This window comes from Macrotis lagotis, chromosome 2, assembly GCF_037893015.1.
Source record: "Macrotis lagotis isolate mMagLag1 chromosome 2, bilby.v1.9.chrom.fasta, whole genome shotgun sequence".
Lineage (NCBI taxonomy): Eukaryota > Metazoa > Chordata > Mammalia > Peramelemorphia > Peramelidae > Macrotis > Macrotis lagotis.
In genome coordinates, this window is record NC_133659.1 from 127,010,513 (window position 1) to 127,027,692 (window position 17,180).

The window sequence follows — 17,180 nt, forward strand, 5'->3', positions numbered from 1 at the left end:
TATAATTAATCTTAGTTCTAACTTTCTCAGGAAGAAACTTATTTCATTTAGTAGCATAAACAGTAAATTAGCCTATTTCATGGGCTAATATGTAGCATAGCTACAAATATTTAATTTTAACAACTAAGTAACAAGTTGTATAAATCTACCAGATATTTGGAACCATATACTGTGACTTGCTATACAACAGCATAAATAATGGACATTTTTAGTATTTCCTACAGACCAAAAAGCAGAACCTAGAGGAGACCAGGGAAGAAAGTTTGCAGTAAATGAAGGGGATACACTTGCACCAGAGGAAAACAAGAGACCACCAGAGAATATAGATGTAGAAGTTCATAAAGTGGAAGTGCCTGAGGAGTACATGGACATTTCAGAAAAGGATGATCTTTTGGATTCAGGAGAAATCAGAGATGTCAGTGACTCAGAAGATGAACTACCAATCAAAGAGTCCTCACCAGATGAAAGTATTGGGGAAGACTTGGTTAGAGGTAAGCCTTTTGCTGTTGCTCATTTTTGTTTTTAAAAATAATAATTTTTCAGAAAATATCCCATGTATATCATGGACAAGATTTTCTTGGTGAGTGCAGTAAAATAGTTGTTATTTTGAGACAAAATTCAATGAATCTATTGTACATGTTTATCATTCATGCCCAGTTTAAGATTTTCATATGTAAAACTGGATTAAAATGAACCTTGATAACTTAAGTTCCAATATTAGAACTTGATTATTGGAATCTTTGACTCTAATAGCCCATGAAACACATAAAAATACAAAAATAGCCATCAGTCCTGGGTGGCTTTCATTTGCAGTAATGGGGGGCAAAGTGATAAAAGAGAGCAAAAGTTGCAAAGAATCAACATGCTTTTTAAATATTTATAAACATTAATATATATGTGGGTTACTTAAAATATAAGAACCTTTTCCTGAGACTGAGTAGACTTCATACTGGAGGCATTAGATCATAGTAACCTTCACATTTTATCAGTAAATGAAACTGGGAGACAAAAAAAAAGCTGCCATTAAATAGTTCACAGATTTTACTTGTGGAGGCAAATAGAGAATTTGGTAGAATTGCCAGCACATTCCTGATGTTTTTGTTCATTTTGTTTTGCAATATTCGTGATAAAAAAAAATTTGTAAAAAAGATCACACTGCTATGTTTCTGCTACTGTCATATGGCTTCAACTCAAGTAATGTCACAGTCTTTAAAGAATTAAAGTTGCAGATCTCTCAGAGGGTAATAAAGAGACATGCATAGTATGAGTCAGCTGCCACCGAAGAGGAGGCAGGCAGTCAAACGAGGAGAGCAAAGATAACCATTGGGCAGCCTCTGGGTCTTCTGTTTTTACCCATGCAATAGTAAGAGTTATAAAGGAAGATTTTCCCAGCTGGTTGAGTGAATTTAATTTTGAAGACTTATTAGAAGATATGACTATGATTCACACAGAATATGTGATTAATAACAATAATAAATAGTGAACATTTATATAGCAACTTCTATGGGCCAGATACTATGCTAAGCACTTTGCAGTATTACCATCTTTGATTCTTATAACAACTCTAGGAGGTAGGTGTTTTTATTTTCCCCATTTTATAGATGGGGCTGCTAAGGTAAACAAAGGTTATAGGACTTGTCCAGGATGATACAGCCAGTAAGTGTTTCAGGTCTTCTTGTCTCCAGACCTTCTGCTTCCATCCACCATGCCACCTAGCTAATGATCTCTTATCCATATGCTTTTGTACCACATGCAGTGATTGGATCGATAATGGATCCTCAAGGATTCAAATAATCCTTTTGCAATAGATTTATTTTTTTAATTTATTTTTTTTAGGTTTTGCAAAGCAAATGGGGTTAAGTGGCTTGCCCAAGGTCTCACAGCTAGGTAATTATTATTAAGTGTCTGAGACCAGATTTGAACCCAGGTACTCCTGACTCCAAGGCCAGTGCTCTATCCACTGCGCCATCTAGCCACCCCAATAGATTTATTTTTTAAAAAAAAAGGAATAATGAAAGAAGTCTTAAATAGAAGGCTTTTTGGGTACAATTATACTTTTGGGGGCCTTATTTTTTTTTTTTGATTCAGCATATACAAAACTTTTCTGGAAGATACCTATCAAAAGGATAAGCTTCTGAGGAAGACGATTTTTTGAAGTTGGCAGGTTATTGGTCAGAGATTATTACCTCCGTTGCATAATCTTAACTAGTTTGCATTAATACACACATATGCATTTTGATCACTCATATGAAGAATATTTAAATGAGGTGATATGTAGAGTCCTCTGTAAATCATAGGGGACTATAAAAATGTTAACTATTATTATTCATCATACTAAAGTAATATAAGCATGGGAACAGAAACAAATTCTTCTTGAGCAGGCCATGCTTAATAAATCTTTGTCAAATAAATAGTGTTGAATTCTCTCCAACTGAGTTTAACTGAGAGTGTTGGGGAACTTTAAAAAATTGAACAAATGTAAATTTCACTTTAAGAAAAAAAATACAAGATTGAAATTTATCATCCCTCCCACAAAAAAATTCAAAATTGTTCTGCTTTGCAACTTTTAATTTCTAAAGAAAGGATCCTTCACAAAACAATTCACTTTGAGATAAATAATGAATTCTTCTACTACATTTAATAAATGATTTCATATTTAAAAATCCCATTCACATGTCAGTTTTTAGAGATTAATTTTTGTGAAAGACATAGGTTTCAAAGAAAAACAAAATTAATATCTTGTCACTGAGCTAGTATAATGTTATTCTCTATAAAAGTAATAAGTTCAGGATTTAAGCTAAATCAGTGCAGTTATTTTACTTAGGACTATTTCAGATACAAAGGCATTTTGGAAAATTCATTTGAAATGACTTCATCTTATGTATGTTCATGTTATGTATGTATGTTAAGTGTCTTATCTACAAAGCAAAGATAATGAAGACAAAAATTAAATAATCCCTGTCCTCAATAAATTTACATTCTGGGGGAGGAGGGTTGGAGGTAGGACTTAATACATAAATTGATAAGTATAATGCAAGATAGGGAGTGATGGGGGACAATAGTGAGATAAGACAGATTGATCTAGGAAAGTAAAATTTTTCCTCATTCAAAGAACGCTTCTTCCTCCTTCTGGGGCAGGAAGACTAAAAACCTGATCTCAGAAACATGAGGTATTTAAAAGTTGATGAGTGGAGTTACCAGCATGGCAGATTACATGTACAAATGCACAAAGGTTGGTGTTCACATCAAGTCTGAGTAACAGCTAGTAGCCTAATTTGGCTAGAGTATAGATTTGGTAAAGGAGTAATTTAATATTTCTGCTAAGGTCAATTGGAAGTTTCAAAATGTCAAAAATAAGGATTTTGCATTTTATCTTAGAGCCCGTTAAAAATCTCTGAAGGTTACTGCTCAGTGGAGAAAGATGTGTATGTGGTATCATAGTACATATAATTCATCTTTTATGCTCATAGATTTTAGGTGGAAAAGATGAGCAATAAAGAGTAACTTTCTCATTAAAGGTTGATACAGTTGATTCTTGTAATTCATGGTAGTTCTATAAAGGCACTGTGAACACTGAGTTAATTAATACTGAACCAGTGCTCCTGGGTGGGTGTAGAGGGTTAGGTTTCAACAAGTCTCTGGTTACATTTCCTTGAACACTTTCTGGAGTGGCCTCATGTACAGATCAGTGAATTTCCTCTCCCTTTTTCTGATGTTTAGCATGTTGTGGATTTGTTAATATTGAACCCTCAGCCAACAGCACTATAACTTATGACTGAATGAAACTTATCTAACACACACATTTTGTCCTTAAGGTATTTCACAGCCTTCTTGTACTTAGGAACATTAAACATCACTTCAGCAAAATGCTTTGAGATCATTTTAAAGAGCAACCCTCCCCACCAAAAGCACAGAAATGCAAAAAATGTGGCACTAAATAGACCTCATGGAAATAAGAAGGCAGAGCATCCCCGTGTTCTACCTTAGTTTGGAAATTTATGCACCAGACAATTCAAATTCTTTGCCACTCTTTGTCCAAATTGCCAAAAACACGAGTGTTAATATTGGGATTACAAGTAAATTTTAGCAAATAGGAGAATTCACAAATAAGGAATTTGCATGTAATTGTTATTTTTACATTTGATTTGTAGACTTTTTGGTAGCTCAAGAAATTTTTATACAGAAAGGGAACCAGGGTACCATAATTGGATAACTTTGGGGACCAGTGGGGACAGAAGTTTGTATATTTGCAAAAATTCTGCTTAGGGTTTATTCCCTACCAAGAATTTTCCCAACTCTAGGTATTACAGGACTTCAGGGAATAGGAGTCAAAGAACAGGAAAGTAAATGAGAAATGGGACTGGGACTATTTATGAGAAACCCTAAGAAACAAAGCAAAACAAACAATTGAACTTGAACAGTTTAATTTGGTTCAGCGATTAGGAAATAAAGAAAATGAGAGTGATTGTCTTTCTCCTGTTCTCTCTTTCATCTTGTGTTCAAGAATCATTATTCTTTATAGAAAATCTGTTTTTTTAAAAAATATATCAGGTGGCTAGGTGGCACAGTGGATAAAGCACCAGCCCTGGCGTCAGTGTTCAAATCCGGTCTCAGACACTTAATAAATTACCTAGCTGTGTGGCCTTGGGCAAGACACTTAACCCCATTTGCCTTGCAGTGTGTGTGTGTGTGTGTGTGTGTGTGTGTGTGTGTGTGTTTCTTTTTTAGGTTTTTGCAAGACAAATGGGGTTAAGTGGGGTTGCCCAGGGCCACACAGCTAGGTAATTATTAAGCCACCTAGCCATCCCTTCCATTTTCAAATATAGCCTGTCGCTTTCCCTACTTTGTATAATAAATGAAAAAGAGGGAGAGGAAAAATAGTTTATAAAACATAAGTTCTGTAAAGTTCCACACTCATGGTCCCTCCACATTCATAGTCAACGACAGGAGGGCTCAAAAAAAATCTTAGTGTATGTTTAGCACATCCTATAAGTAGCTGGGTGGGGCAGTAGTAGATAGAACACCAGATCTGGAGGCATCTAAGCTCAAACATTGACCATGTGACTCTGGGCAAGTCACATAACCTTATTTTTGTAAAATGAACTGGAGAAGGAAATGGCAGACCACTCCAGTTATCTTTGCCAAGGAAATCCCAAATGGAGTCACAGAGTCAGAAATAACTGAAAAATGATTGGAAAACACATTCTATGTGCTTCTTCCCCAATGCACACCCACAGGCTAGGTCCCTGGAGGGCAACTGCAATCTCTGGTTCTAGAGTTAATTGGCTTGTAACATTATATAGCCCATGAACCTCATGAAATCCCCCTAGGGGTAAAATACCTTCTCTGGGTGAGGTGGCTCTCTGGGTTACCAGGATCTGTTCTATTCAATTGCTGGCTATCTTCTCTGTTTAACCTGTAATAATTAATAACCGTTTATTTATTACCTTCTATAGGCATTTCATTTTATTAAATACTGAGAATAGAATACAGGGATAAACAGTCTCTACCCTCAAACTTAGATTTAAAAAGGGAAAACAGTGAACATATATGGGTATATACATGATACATGATAAGGAGGTAACCTTAAGGAGGAAGAAATTAGCAACTTAGGAACCAATAAGATCTAGGCAGTTTCACTTAATGGTATACAGGAGTGGTATGTACAGTGAAAAATTAAATTCATAGATGCATTTCTCAAATAGTTTTATTTCATAAGAAGAATCTAGGAAAGCTCCACATGGTTAGGTAAAATCTAAGTAACCTTATAATTCTTCATGACCTCATTTGGGGTTGTTTTGTCAGATATTGGAGTGGTTTGCCATTTCCTTCTCCAGTTCATTTTATAGAGGAACTGAGGCACAAAGTTTAAGTGACTTTTTCCAGGGTTACAGAGCCTGGTAAATACTTGAGGTCAGATTTGAACTCATGAAGATGAGTCTTCCTGCTTCTCAGGCTAGTAACCCTATCCACTGTACCATCTAACTGACCACACAACTTACTTTTTTTTAAAATTTTATTTATTTAAGGCAGTTGGGTTAAGTGACTTGCCCATGGTCACACAACTAGGTGATTATTGTCTGAGGCCAGATTTAAAGTCAGGTCCTCTTGACTCCAGGGTTGGGGTGCTCTATCTGTCATCTAGCTGCCCCCTCATATAACTTATTAAAGATATTTAATTATTGAATGAATTTATTGTCTTGAAGGTTAAGTGACTCTTTGTCTTGGAAAAAATATAAAAGTTATCTTCCCTTTTCTCTCCAAGATTTAAATACTATTATTCAACTAGCCCTTCAATAAAGAGGTGATAGAAATTTATAATTAAATTTTAGAGACCTTCATGAAAACTCAGAGGGTCTAACTTCACTTCTGTTAGGGGTGTCATGGGAATTATTTAAATGGGTAAAACCTGCACATTCTAAAACACCCAAGTGGACACTAAATTATATTTTAATTTAATTTTTCCCCCTCTAGGAATGATTTCAGCAGAAGATACTCCTTTGGATATCAGAGAACATCCTCTAGAAATAATTTCCACAGAAGAAACTCCTTTAGATACAGAACACCATCCTCAAGGAATGGTTTCCACAGAAGAAAAGCCTTTAGATTCAGAACAACATCCTCCAGGAATGGTTTCCACAAAAGATACTCCTTTGGATACAGAACAACATTTGGAAACAAATCCAGAGGTACCACTGATTCTTGCAGCTGTGAAAAGTGCAAGTCTGGTAGCAAAAGAAAACATGAAACAATATATTGAGATGGTAAGTATGACATTAATTTTCCAAATGGGTTATGGATTATTATAATTATTTAAGTACATTTTGTGTGTTTGCAGCAAGTTTCTCATTTAATAGCTCTGAAAAGATTTTGATAATCTAAAGGAATTTTTAAAGGTGGAACTTAAATACGTTATAGATTTTATTATGCTTTTGTTGTTTTTATTCAGAATTGGTTTTTTAGAGGAAACATTGAGGCATTTTATGGAAGGTGAAATATCTTGAGGTTTTTTTTAGGGCTTTGCTTCCTGGACTGATATTTGTTTTGAGGTATACTTCGGGTCTGGGCAAATTACCAGAAGTGGAGTGTTGAGTTTTCTAATCCCTAGGCCTGGTAAATGAAAGGTCTGCAAAAGGCAGAACTCAAGGTTTGTCAAAATCATCCTCCCCTCTATATTTTCTAGCTTCCTTTGGTTCAGTTGATTAATTTCTCTTTTAAAAATACTAATCTCCTTGGTATAATTGATTCTATGTTAGTCACACTTCGTTATGAACTGCTGTAATCTGACCATGTCTAACCTCATTGCTGACAGCTTCTCAGTGTGGAGGTAGTTAACAGGTTGATAATAAGAAATTTGGGAGTATTTTCTCAGTGTGGAAGAGTTAGCTCAATAAAATATAAACAAACTCTTAGAGGGCAGAGACTTTGTTTTATTTTTCTCTTAATCGTGATTACCCTAGGTGAGGGAACATAATTGTTCTTAATAATTAATTATTGAACTGAATTGATTGGAATCGAAGAGTGAGGAACTTTGGAGTGGCCAGAAGTCAGCACAAATACATGAGGAACCTAGAGATTCAAGAGTTGAACGAGGTTGCAGTTCTTTTTCTTTAATTCTTTAAGGGTACAGCGTAGCAGCTATTCACTGAACTTGGCACATTGGAATGAACATTGACTCAGAATTCAGAGGATAATGAGTTCAAATAGTGTATCTAATATATTATCGTCTATGTAAACGTGAACACTTCATGTCACTGGGCTTTTTTTTTCCACATCTGTAACATGAAGAAATTGGACTAGATATGAGCACTTGTATTTTATTGAACTCCAAAGCTATAACCTGTAAAAGTGGTTATACTAAAAAAGCCTTTGGAGATGGCCTTTTGAAATTGTTAATAAGTCACAGATTTTCAGTGTTTTCTTCATAGTATCATTATGGGTTATAGATTTATCACAGGAAAGGATAGCTAGCTAGAGATAATGTTAGTTTAAGCCTTTCATTGAAGAGAGGAGGAAACAAGTCAGTAGAGGGGAATAACTTATCCAGGGCCATCTGACTCTATAGCCAGATTCCATAGGACATTCTTCTATCCTAATGATTAGGATCAGAGAATCATAGATGATATGTCTAGTCCTGGAAGGAATCCTAAATCATATTTCATAGATGAAGTACAAGAAATTTGGTGTTTGCCCAATGTCACAAAAGTAATAAAAACCAGAGGCAGAATTTGAATCCCCCAGTTTGAGTCTAGGTCAGGTATTCTTTCCATTGAACAATCCTGCTGCCATCATTAAATTTTCAGTGACATTGGACCTGAGAGCTAGACTGGGGATTATGTAATTGGGAGGAGGGTTTGTGGAGAGGGTCTCCACCTGTGTCTTTGTAGGTGGTGGGAATTCCTAGTAATGAAATTCCCTATAACATTGAAGATGGAAGTTCTACAAATTATCATTTTAGAATAGAGGTTCTTGACTTCAAGTCCAAGGATCCTGAAGTAATCCATGGAGAGATTTTTAGGGGGTTCAAGAAATTGGATGGAAAAAAATACACTTTTATTTTCACTAATCTTTGGTTTCCTTTGTAATTCCTATCTGTTGTATATCATGTACTTAAAAACATTATTTTGAGAAGGCTCCATAGGGTTGTATGACATAAAAAACTTAGAAACCCCTGTTTCAGAGAGTTTGCTAGGGGACTGAGATTTAAGTTACATGTCTAGAGAACACAGCCAGAACATAGTTGAAATGAAACTTCGCCTTAGGTCTTCTTGACCTTCTTGATAAGCTTAAGCTTATCCATTATGTCAAGCTGCCTATCCTTTTTCATATCTAAGCAGCTACAAAATCTTTCTTCCTCTACATGTGTTGCATTGTTCCCCTTTTATATCTATTCATATGCCCAAAGTTCAGACCTATCACATCTTCACTTAACTACCAAAGTGATTTTCCTAAAGCTCAAGTTTTATTTTCCTACTCAGGTCTTCTCTTATCTTTAGAATCAAGTGTAATCTCTACTCATTGACATCTAAAGCACTTTCTTCATAGCTTAGCTCCAGCCTTCCTTTTCAGCCTTCTGGCACATTGCTTCCCTTCAGGTACTCTGCAGTCTAGATAAATCCACCTTCTTAGCTTTCTTCATAGGTGTGATACTCCATCTCCTATCTATGTGTCTTCTCCCTGATGTCCCTTTTGCATGGAATGGACTCCCCCACCTCCACCTGAGCATCTTGGAATCCCTAGTTTCATTCAAGACTCAGCTCAAGTGTTACTTTTTTTTTAAAGGCAATGGGGTTAAGTGACTTGCCCGAGGTCACACGGCTAGGTAATTAGTGTTTGAAATCGGATTTGAACTCAGGTACTCCTGACTCCAGGGCCGGTGCTCTATCCATTGTGCCACCTAGCTGCCCTCCTCACTAATCTTTTCTTTAAAGATCAATGCTGGGGTGGCTAGGTGGTGCAGTGGATAGAGCACCGGCCTTGGAGTCAGGAGTACCTGAGTTCAAATTCGGCCTCAGACACTCAATAATTACCTAGCCCTGTGGCCTCGGGCAAGCCACTTAACCCCATTGCCTTGCAAAAACTAAAAAAAAAACAACTAAAAAAAAAGATCAATGCTAGAAATGTCCTGGAAATCTAAGTCAAATTCATTTTCCTATACTTTGTAGAGTTCATTATTTTCTGATTTAAAAAACCTCTATAACTGGATATCATTTGACTTCTAATCTCCTCTTTCATTTTCTACAACCTTTCAGATGTCATTGACAGAAACTTTGTTATAACCTCCACCAGTCCTTTCAGTACCCAAGAATGCAGTTCAGTCTGGTGACTTGAATTTGTCAAAGACAGTTGGTTGCTTTCTTACAGTAATCTCTATTTACCTTGGGTGTCACATGTCCATTAAACTGAAGTTGTCCTGTCATTTTTAGTGTGGTCATTCCCCTTGTTTGCTATCTTTTCTGTCATCAGTTGTCACCAATCTCCCAAAGGCACCCCAAGGTCATACTGCCTATTCCTTCTTTGGCCCTCCTTGTTCCCCCCATTATGACCAAAGATTCTATTGTGAACCTTGCCTTCTCTCTCCAGCTCAGCAGTATTCCAAACTTTAGTATTCCTGGCACTATTGTACCACAATAGAATCTTCTATTCAGTTTCTGTTAGTTGCCTTCATTCTACCAACTGTATTTACTTTTAAAGATCTGTGCTTGTTGCAGAGTTGCTTGTACATCCACATCAGATTATGTAGACAACTCCTGTTTCCCCCTACTTCTGAGTTGTAAGAAGTTGTACTTTTTGACGTTTTAAGAATTTCCTATTATAGGGGTGACTAGGTGGCGCAGTGGATAGAGCACCGGCCCTGGAGTCAGGAGTACCTGGGTTCAGTTACCTAGCTTTGTGGCCTTGGGCAAGCTACTTAGCCCCATTTGCCTTAAAAAGAAAAAAAAAAAGAATTTCCTGTTATTTCAGATTGACTTAACCCATAGAATTTTAGTCCTTGGGATTTTTACTCTTGGATTTCATTATCGGTTTCTTCCTTTGATTTTGTCTGCTGTGATTTCTGGGAGTCTCAACTGCTAATCATTCCTTTTTGTAAATACTCTATTGTATCTAGTTTGGTGGCCTCTACTTTAGGCAGTATTCTATATCAGTCATTAAAAAAAAAACATTTTGACCAGATTTGCAGACCCTAAGCAAATTACACTCTTATTCTCTCTTTTTTTTTTGAGGTCCTTTCTACCTTCTGTCAGGAATTCGCTATGCCAGTATTTTAAATATAGACCAGAAATTCAAATCCCAGTCTTACATACCATCTTCTTAAGTTAGCTGTTCACTTTCCAAGTTAATGAAAGTTACTTTAGTAGAAGAGGTATGATTAGAGTCAAAGCTTGTAGATTCATGTTTTTTTGTCTCTTGTTATTTCTAATGTTTTTGATTGTTTTCTCTCCTCTTAGATTAACTTTGTGAATTGTTGACCAGTTTTTTTTTTCTTTTTTTATGGCTATTCTCTGTTTTAGTGATTACTCTTTTTTTAGTTTTAACAGTTTCTGAAGGGGTTGAACTTGGATAAATAAAAAGACTGGGTAAAGGCATTGGAAACATTTGAGTTGGAGATAGTGCAGTAGGAAGTATGGAAAAGAGGATGACAAAGATTTGTTGGGGATGGTTAATTGGAAGGCCTTCTACAGGAATTGCAACATTATTCCAAAGGAATAGGTTTTGGTTTCATTTAGTGGGAACTCTTAAACTCTGTCTTGTCCTGGGAAAATGCTGGAGTAGCCTTGTCTCATTTAGATGGATTATGACCTGAAGGATTCTTGCTCATTGTAGCAGTTTGGGGGTGATTTTCCTCATCCCCCCCCTCCCCTGCCCCTTTCCTTCCACTTCCCCTCTTTTTTTTCTCTCTCCCTCCATTTCTCTTGTTTCCCTCTCCCCAAGTTAATAGATTTAGACTTAAAAGGCAATTAGAGATCCTTTTAGTCTAACTCTTCTTTCATAATTTAGGAAACTAATGTCCAGAGAAATTAATGCCAAATAGTGATGTGTGATGGAGTCCATGGCTGGGGAGGCACAGACAGTATCTGTCAGCATTTGCACTGTGGGGCACAGCTCTACATCCTTTGCCTCCCCTCACTGCAGGTCCCTGACCCAAGACAATCCAATATTTATTAAATATCTACTATGATCAACAGAAGAGATAGGACGACATAATACAAAGAGCTATACTCAAACCTCAATTCTAGTCTGACCTCTGATACATAGTAGCTCTATGACTGATGAAGAGGGAACCAATCGAAGAAAGAGAGGAACCAATTGAAATTGAAATGAGATTTAAAAATGTTTTTGAAGAATGTTTTTAGTGTGGTCTAGTTTTGGGTTTAAATGTGATGAATTTACAACAAAAGTACTAGTTCTGACCCATGTGTATTTAGGGACCAAAAAAAGGTTTATTTAAGTATTGCCATGGTTATTAGAAGCTGGGGGGAGAGAGAGAGAGAGGTTAGCAGTAGCTAACAGCAGCCACCATGAGAGGATGAGCAATAAGGAAAGGTATAGGGGCAGGAGAAGTTACCTGTGGGGCAGGAAGATATAATTAGGTATAAATAGATGGGAGGACAGTAACTCAGAGAACATAGATGATATAACTGAGACATTCCCCCTGCCCTGTCCTTTCTCAAAGAATACCATAACATAAAGGAGTTGATACCATGAATGCATATGAATTGGATTTGAGTTATGGGGTGCTGTACAAAGTCACTAGCCTTACTTTCTCCTCTGGAGCAATCTGGGTCCAGAGGCTAAATATATGAATCAAGACAACTAGAGATGGCCCTGGATATGAGTCAATCATGCATTAAGTGACTTGCCCAAGATCACACAACCAGTAAATGTCTAATGTCTGAGAACAGATTTGAATTCAAGTTCTCCAGACTCCAGTCTAGTGTTCTATCCACTGTACCACCCCAATGAAAGACAAACAACACTAATTGATAGATGGCAGAGTTGACTTTAGGACTTGCTACTATACATTGCTACTTACTACTACTACTTCTAACTTGCTACTATAAGTTTGGTATGTCTATATATGGGATAAGTAAAGGCACAGTTAGCCATTTGTCAAATACTTTACAAGGAGTTAATCAGAAAAGGATTCTAACATAAGGCTGATTTATGAAAGCAGTTTAGGTGGCACAGTAGATAGAGTCCTGGAGTCAGGAAGACCTGAGTTCAAATCCAGACTCAGATACTTGATACTATGAGACCACAGGCAAATCACTTAATCCCGATTGCCTCCCACCTAGGGCCTTCTCCAGTCATCCTAATTCTTACCTGATCACTGGACCCAGATGATCCACAGGAGAAAGTGAACCTGGTAACTTAGTGCCATCCCCCTTACTCAGATCCAATTCACATGCATGTCATGGCATCACCTCCCTGGTATTGTGATCTTCTTCAGAGAAGGAAGGACAAAAATGAGAGACATCACAAGCAAATTTAGTATATTACCCTTGAAAGCAGGAACTTGTCTTATTTAGGGACGTGTAGATGAGGGGCAGTAGCTTGTAAGTCTTGAGTCCTTGCTGGGAGGATTTTACTAGAAGTTCATTGACCTCATCTAGATAGCTTGGACTATGGGATTGGGGTAGAGGCATATATCTTGCCTTGAGCAATGAATGGGATAGAGGTTAGTGTTAAATGTAAGATACATGTTCAGTGCAGAGGGAACAGATTGGTTATAGAACATATTTCTCTGACTACATTTCTCTACTACATTAATACCTCTCAGTATTCCAGGTAACCCTTTGAGACTTTTGTGTCATAGCCCCCTTTGGCAGTTTGATGAAACCTTGGATATTCCTCACAATGTTTTCAATGTATAAAATATGTAGGTTTACAAAGAATACTAATTATATTGAAATAGTTATCAAAATTTCTAGATGAAGTTCTGCTCTTAGGACAAAGCTTTGTATATAATAAGGCTTAATATTTTATTCATTGGATGCTGTGCAGGTTCATTTGTAGTTTCTGGTATGTCAGTCACTAAGAATTTATTTGCCCAAGGCTACACTGCTAATAAGTGTCAAATGTCTGAGGCCGAATTTGAACGACTATCCTTCAGACTCCAAGGCCAGTGTTCTCTATCCATTGATTGCCTCGCATCCAGGTCCATTTCCAGTTGTCCTGATTCATATCTGATCACTGGATTCAGATGACTTGAGGAGAAAATGAGGTGGGTGACTTAGTACAACACCTCCTCACTCAAATCTAATTCACGTGCTTGTCATGGCATCACTTCTCTGATGTCATGGTCTTTTTCAAAAATAAAAGATGGGGGAAGCTGAGTGGTACAGTGGATAAAGCAATGACCCTGGAATCAAGAGGACCTGAGTTCAAATCCAGACTCAGACTCTTAATACTTAGCTGTGTGACCTTGGGCAAGTCACTTGACCCCATTGCCTTGACAAAAAAATGAAGGACAAGCATCAGGTATTTATTTGGTGCTTACTGTATGTCAGATATCATTAAACACTGAGGATACAAGAAAGGCAAAAGGCAGTCCCTATTGGAACTACTGTCTTGGAATATATAGATAACATGAAAACATTTATGTCTAAATAATGTGTTTAGACATATCTATATATCTACATATGTATATATAGCATATTATTTATAATCCATATATACATATTTATATATCTATGTGTCAAGACATTAAGGGGAATTGAGAGAGAGCCTTTCTGAAGGTGAGATTTTAGCTTGAGACTTGAAGACAAAGAATCTACTGAGTGGATATATAGAGCATATTCCAGGAGCAGCCTGTAAAAATGCCCAGAGACCAGGGTCATTGGATAGACTAGTACTTGGGAGGGGGGTTGGGGAGGTTGAGTCTGTAGACTGGAAAAGTTGCGCTACTGGCAGGAGGTCAGAAGAAGTGATGCAAGGACACTCAAGGTCTTTCTTAAGAACTTGGGAATTGATTTTGCCCCATGGGAAATACTAGCACAGGACCACCCGGCACGAGCAAGGCAGAGTTGGGGCAGCTCACAGTAATTAAGAGCCGCACAAGTTTGGGGGTACCCCCTCCCCCCCCAGGTGCTTACATGCATTATGTGCGCCTGACCTTGGTGCAGTCACTGGACGGACCAGCCAGTTGGATACATTGTAACTTGCCCCTAACCTAGTGATGTCATGCAGGTGTCGATCAGCTACAAGTCGCTGCACGGGGAAGGTTGGAGGGGGCCAGGTGGGGGCCAGGTTGTGGCAGGTCTTTTTTTTTTGTGTACTTGTACAAAACACTACCGTGGGATGTTCCTGTGTCAGGCTCCCCTTCTGGAGGAATAGGTGCCCGAGCCTAGACAGGCGGCAGCAACCTAATCGGGAGAGTAAATGCTTGAAGCGCTTAGGAAGCGCGGGCTGTGTGCAGAGGCCTGGGGATAGCAAAAAGAAAAGTGACACGGTCCCTTGAAGTAAGCTCACTTTTTTTTTTTTTTGGCTTTTTTGCAAGGCCATACGGCTAGGTAATTATTAAGTATCTGAAGTCTGATTTGAACACTCAGGTCCTCCTGGCTCCAGGGCCGGTGCTCTCTCCACTGCGCCACCCAGCTCTCCCCTTTAACTTTACAAAGGTCTTGTTTACTTTGAGTTTTACAATCCCCCCGACTGTTCCCTTAGCGTGCGCTGATCCAAGTTGGACGGATGAGGGGAGACCTCGCAGACAGGGAAGGCTCCGGCACGGTCGGGAGATGGCCTCGGCCCGCTAACGCCTTCTTCCTGCCCCTGCCTCGGTGCCGCTTCCTATTGGAGGCCGAGGAGGAAGCGCCACACAGTCCCCGCCCCCCGGGGGCCCGCCCCCTGTTTCCCGCTCCCTGATTGGCTCCTCAGGCCCTCTCACACTTGCTCTGGGCTTGCCCCCGGGAGTTTGGCATTCTAACTCCGCCCCCCGCGTGCCGAGGCCGTTGCAGCGGCAGTTTCCCGGTACGCCCCCCCCCCAGTCTTGCAGTTGGTTTCCTCCGCCGGCCCCGCCCCCTGCACCCGGCTCTCCCGAGTGTCGCGCTCTTTTCGGAACGCCGTGGCGGCGGCGCCGAGTGCTGACGTCACAGGGGGGCCGAGGCCGGCTCGGGGTCAGGGCCGGGCGGGCTGACGTGTTACCTCTGGGGGGGGGCGCGCGGGCGAGCAGACAAAGTTCACTTCCCCGTAACCCGAGCGGGGCGTCGGGGAGGAGGAAAGCGCGGCGGGGGAGCCGGCCTCGCCGCCGGACAGATGGAGACGGGTCCCGCCCCGGCCGGGCCCACGGCCGCCGCCACGGGGGCCCCCGAGCTGCTGGGCCCCCTCTCGGTGCTGTACGCCGCCCTCCTGGGCAAGCTGCTGGAGGTGACCGCCGGCCCCCCGGGGGGAGGGCGGAGGGGCCTTGCGGTGGGGGCGGGGAGCCCGAGCCGCTGACGGGCAGGGGCAGGTGAGGCCCCGGGGGGAGGGGCGGGGGGAGCCCGGGGGGAGGGGCGGCCCCGGCCCCCTCCGGTCACCGGCCCGGGGCGGGGCCTCGTGTGTGTCCGTGCGCGCGTGCGTGTGTCAGTGTCACAGGGCTGGGCGGGCGTGCAGATCCTGTCTGGTGTTGTCCACAGAATGGAGGAAGTGCAAGACTAGAGTGTTGAAGAGATCATTTAGTTAAACTTGGGCAGACCTACTTGGAACCGACCTAAAAAGGGTCAGCGATTCAGAGAAGTTGCATGTTATCTCGACCTGTCACCAAGAGGAACCTTAAGTATGGTTCAAATCAAATGACAAGGAAATCTTGGAGGCTTTTTGTCTTGTCTTTTGTGAAGTGTTTTTATTATGATCTTTTAAAAGATGTACTGAGATGCTGCAGAAATTTCTTTTTTCTATCCTGAGATCAAGTGTCTTGTAAGAATGAGTTGGGAGATTTTCTATCTTCCCTTTTATTCCTTGCAATTGCACTCTGATATTTAAAAATAAACGAAAAAGATGTTCATAAAATACAATCTTACAAAGAAGTTCCTAGCACTTAAGGATTAAGATTTATTCCTTTCATCCCTTTTCTTTCCTTTAAAAAGATTATCCCCCTTTAGAGTGAAACCCTAAATCACAAAATAAATACCAGGAAAAAAAAGTGTTCTGGCTTCATCTATTAGTATCAAACTCAAATGAAAACCTGTGGGATTTAAAAACCAAAAGTTCTTTGTTACATTTGTATTTTATTTTGTTGAGCATTTCCCAATTAACATTTTTAATTTGATGTGGGGTATGCAATCAGGAGTTTGGATACCTCTGGCCTAGACAACTCTGTCCTTAGTTCCTTAGGCCTTTTTTTCCCCTTAATTTTATTTATTAAAGGCAATGGGATTAAGAATGACTTGCCCAAGGTCACACAACTAGGCAATTATTAAATGGCTGAGGTGGCATTGAACTCAGGTCCTCCTGACTCCAGGGCTGGTGCTCTATCCACTGCACCACATAGCTGCCCCTAAAAATTAATTTTTCTTAAAGTTCTTTTGAGCTCTGGTTTTGAAACTCATTAATTGCATGTTAAAAGTTAGCCCATAGTTTATGGTCTAGGATTTTGGCAGGTGACAAAGGAATTTTTATTTTATTCATTTATTTGAATTCTTTGAGCACAAAAACTTTAAATGGGCAAGTGAAAAGTTTATATAGTTAAACAAAAAATGATT

At 39.5% G+C, this 17,180-nt stretch overlaps 2 protein-coding genes across 9 annotated transcripts in view; one reads left to right on the forward strand and one right to left on the reverse strand.

Annotated features, from left to right (window-relative positions):
• TAF1A (TATA-box binding protein associated factor, RNA polymerase I subunit A) overlaps nt 1-10,012 on the reverse strand; it is a 99,297-nt gene extending 89,285 nt beyond the window's left edge. The window contains exons 1-2 of the mRNA XM_074222731.1: nt 9,879-10,012; nt 5,342-5,416 (exon numbers count right to left, since the gene is read on the reverse strand). The gene's annotated coding sequence lies outside the window, so the exon portion shown is untranslated. The remainder of the gene's footprint in view (nt 1-5,341; nt 5,417-9,878) is intronic.
• Nucleotides 1-17,180, forward strand: part of MIA3 (MIA SH3 domain ER export factor 3) — a 92,772-nt gene that overhangs the window by 38,258 nt on the left and 37,334 nt on the right. For 5 of the 8 annotated variants that reach the window (XM_074222721.1, XM_074222723.1, XM_074222719.1 and 2 more), the window contains exons 5-6: nt 213-491; nt 6,475-6,764. In XM_074222721.1, the coding sequence (XP_074078822.1) occupies nt 213-491; nt 6,475-6,764 (569 nt within the window). Of the gene's footprint in view, nt 1-212; nt 492-6,474; nt 6,765-15,631; nt 15,868-17,180 lie in introns of those variants that run through there. The other 3 variants (XM_074222725.1, XM_074222726.1, XM_074222722.1) reach the window with 2 other exon arrangements.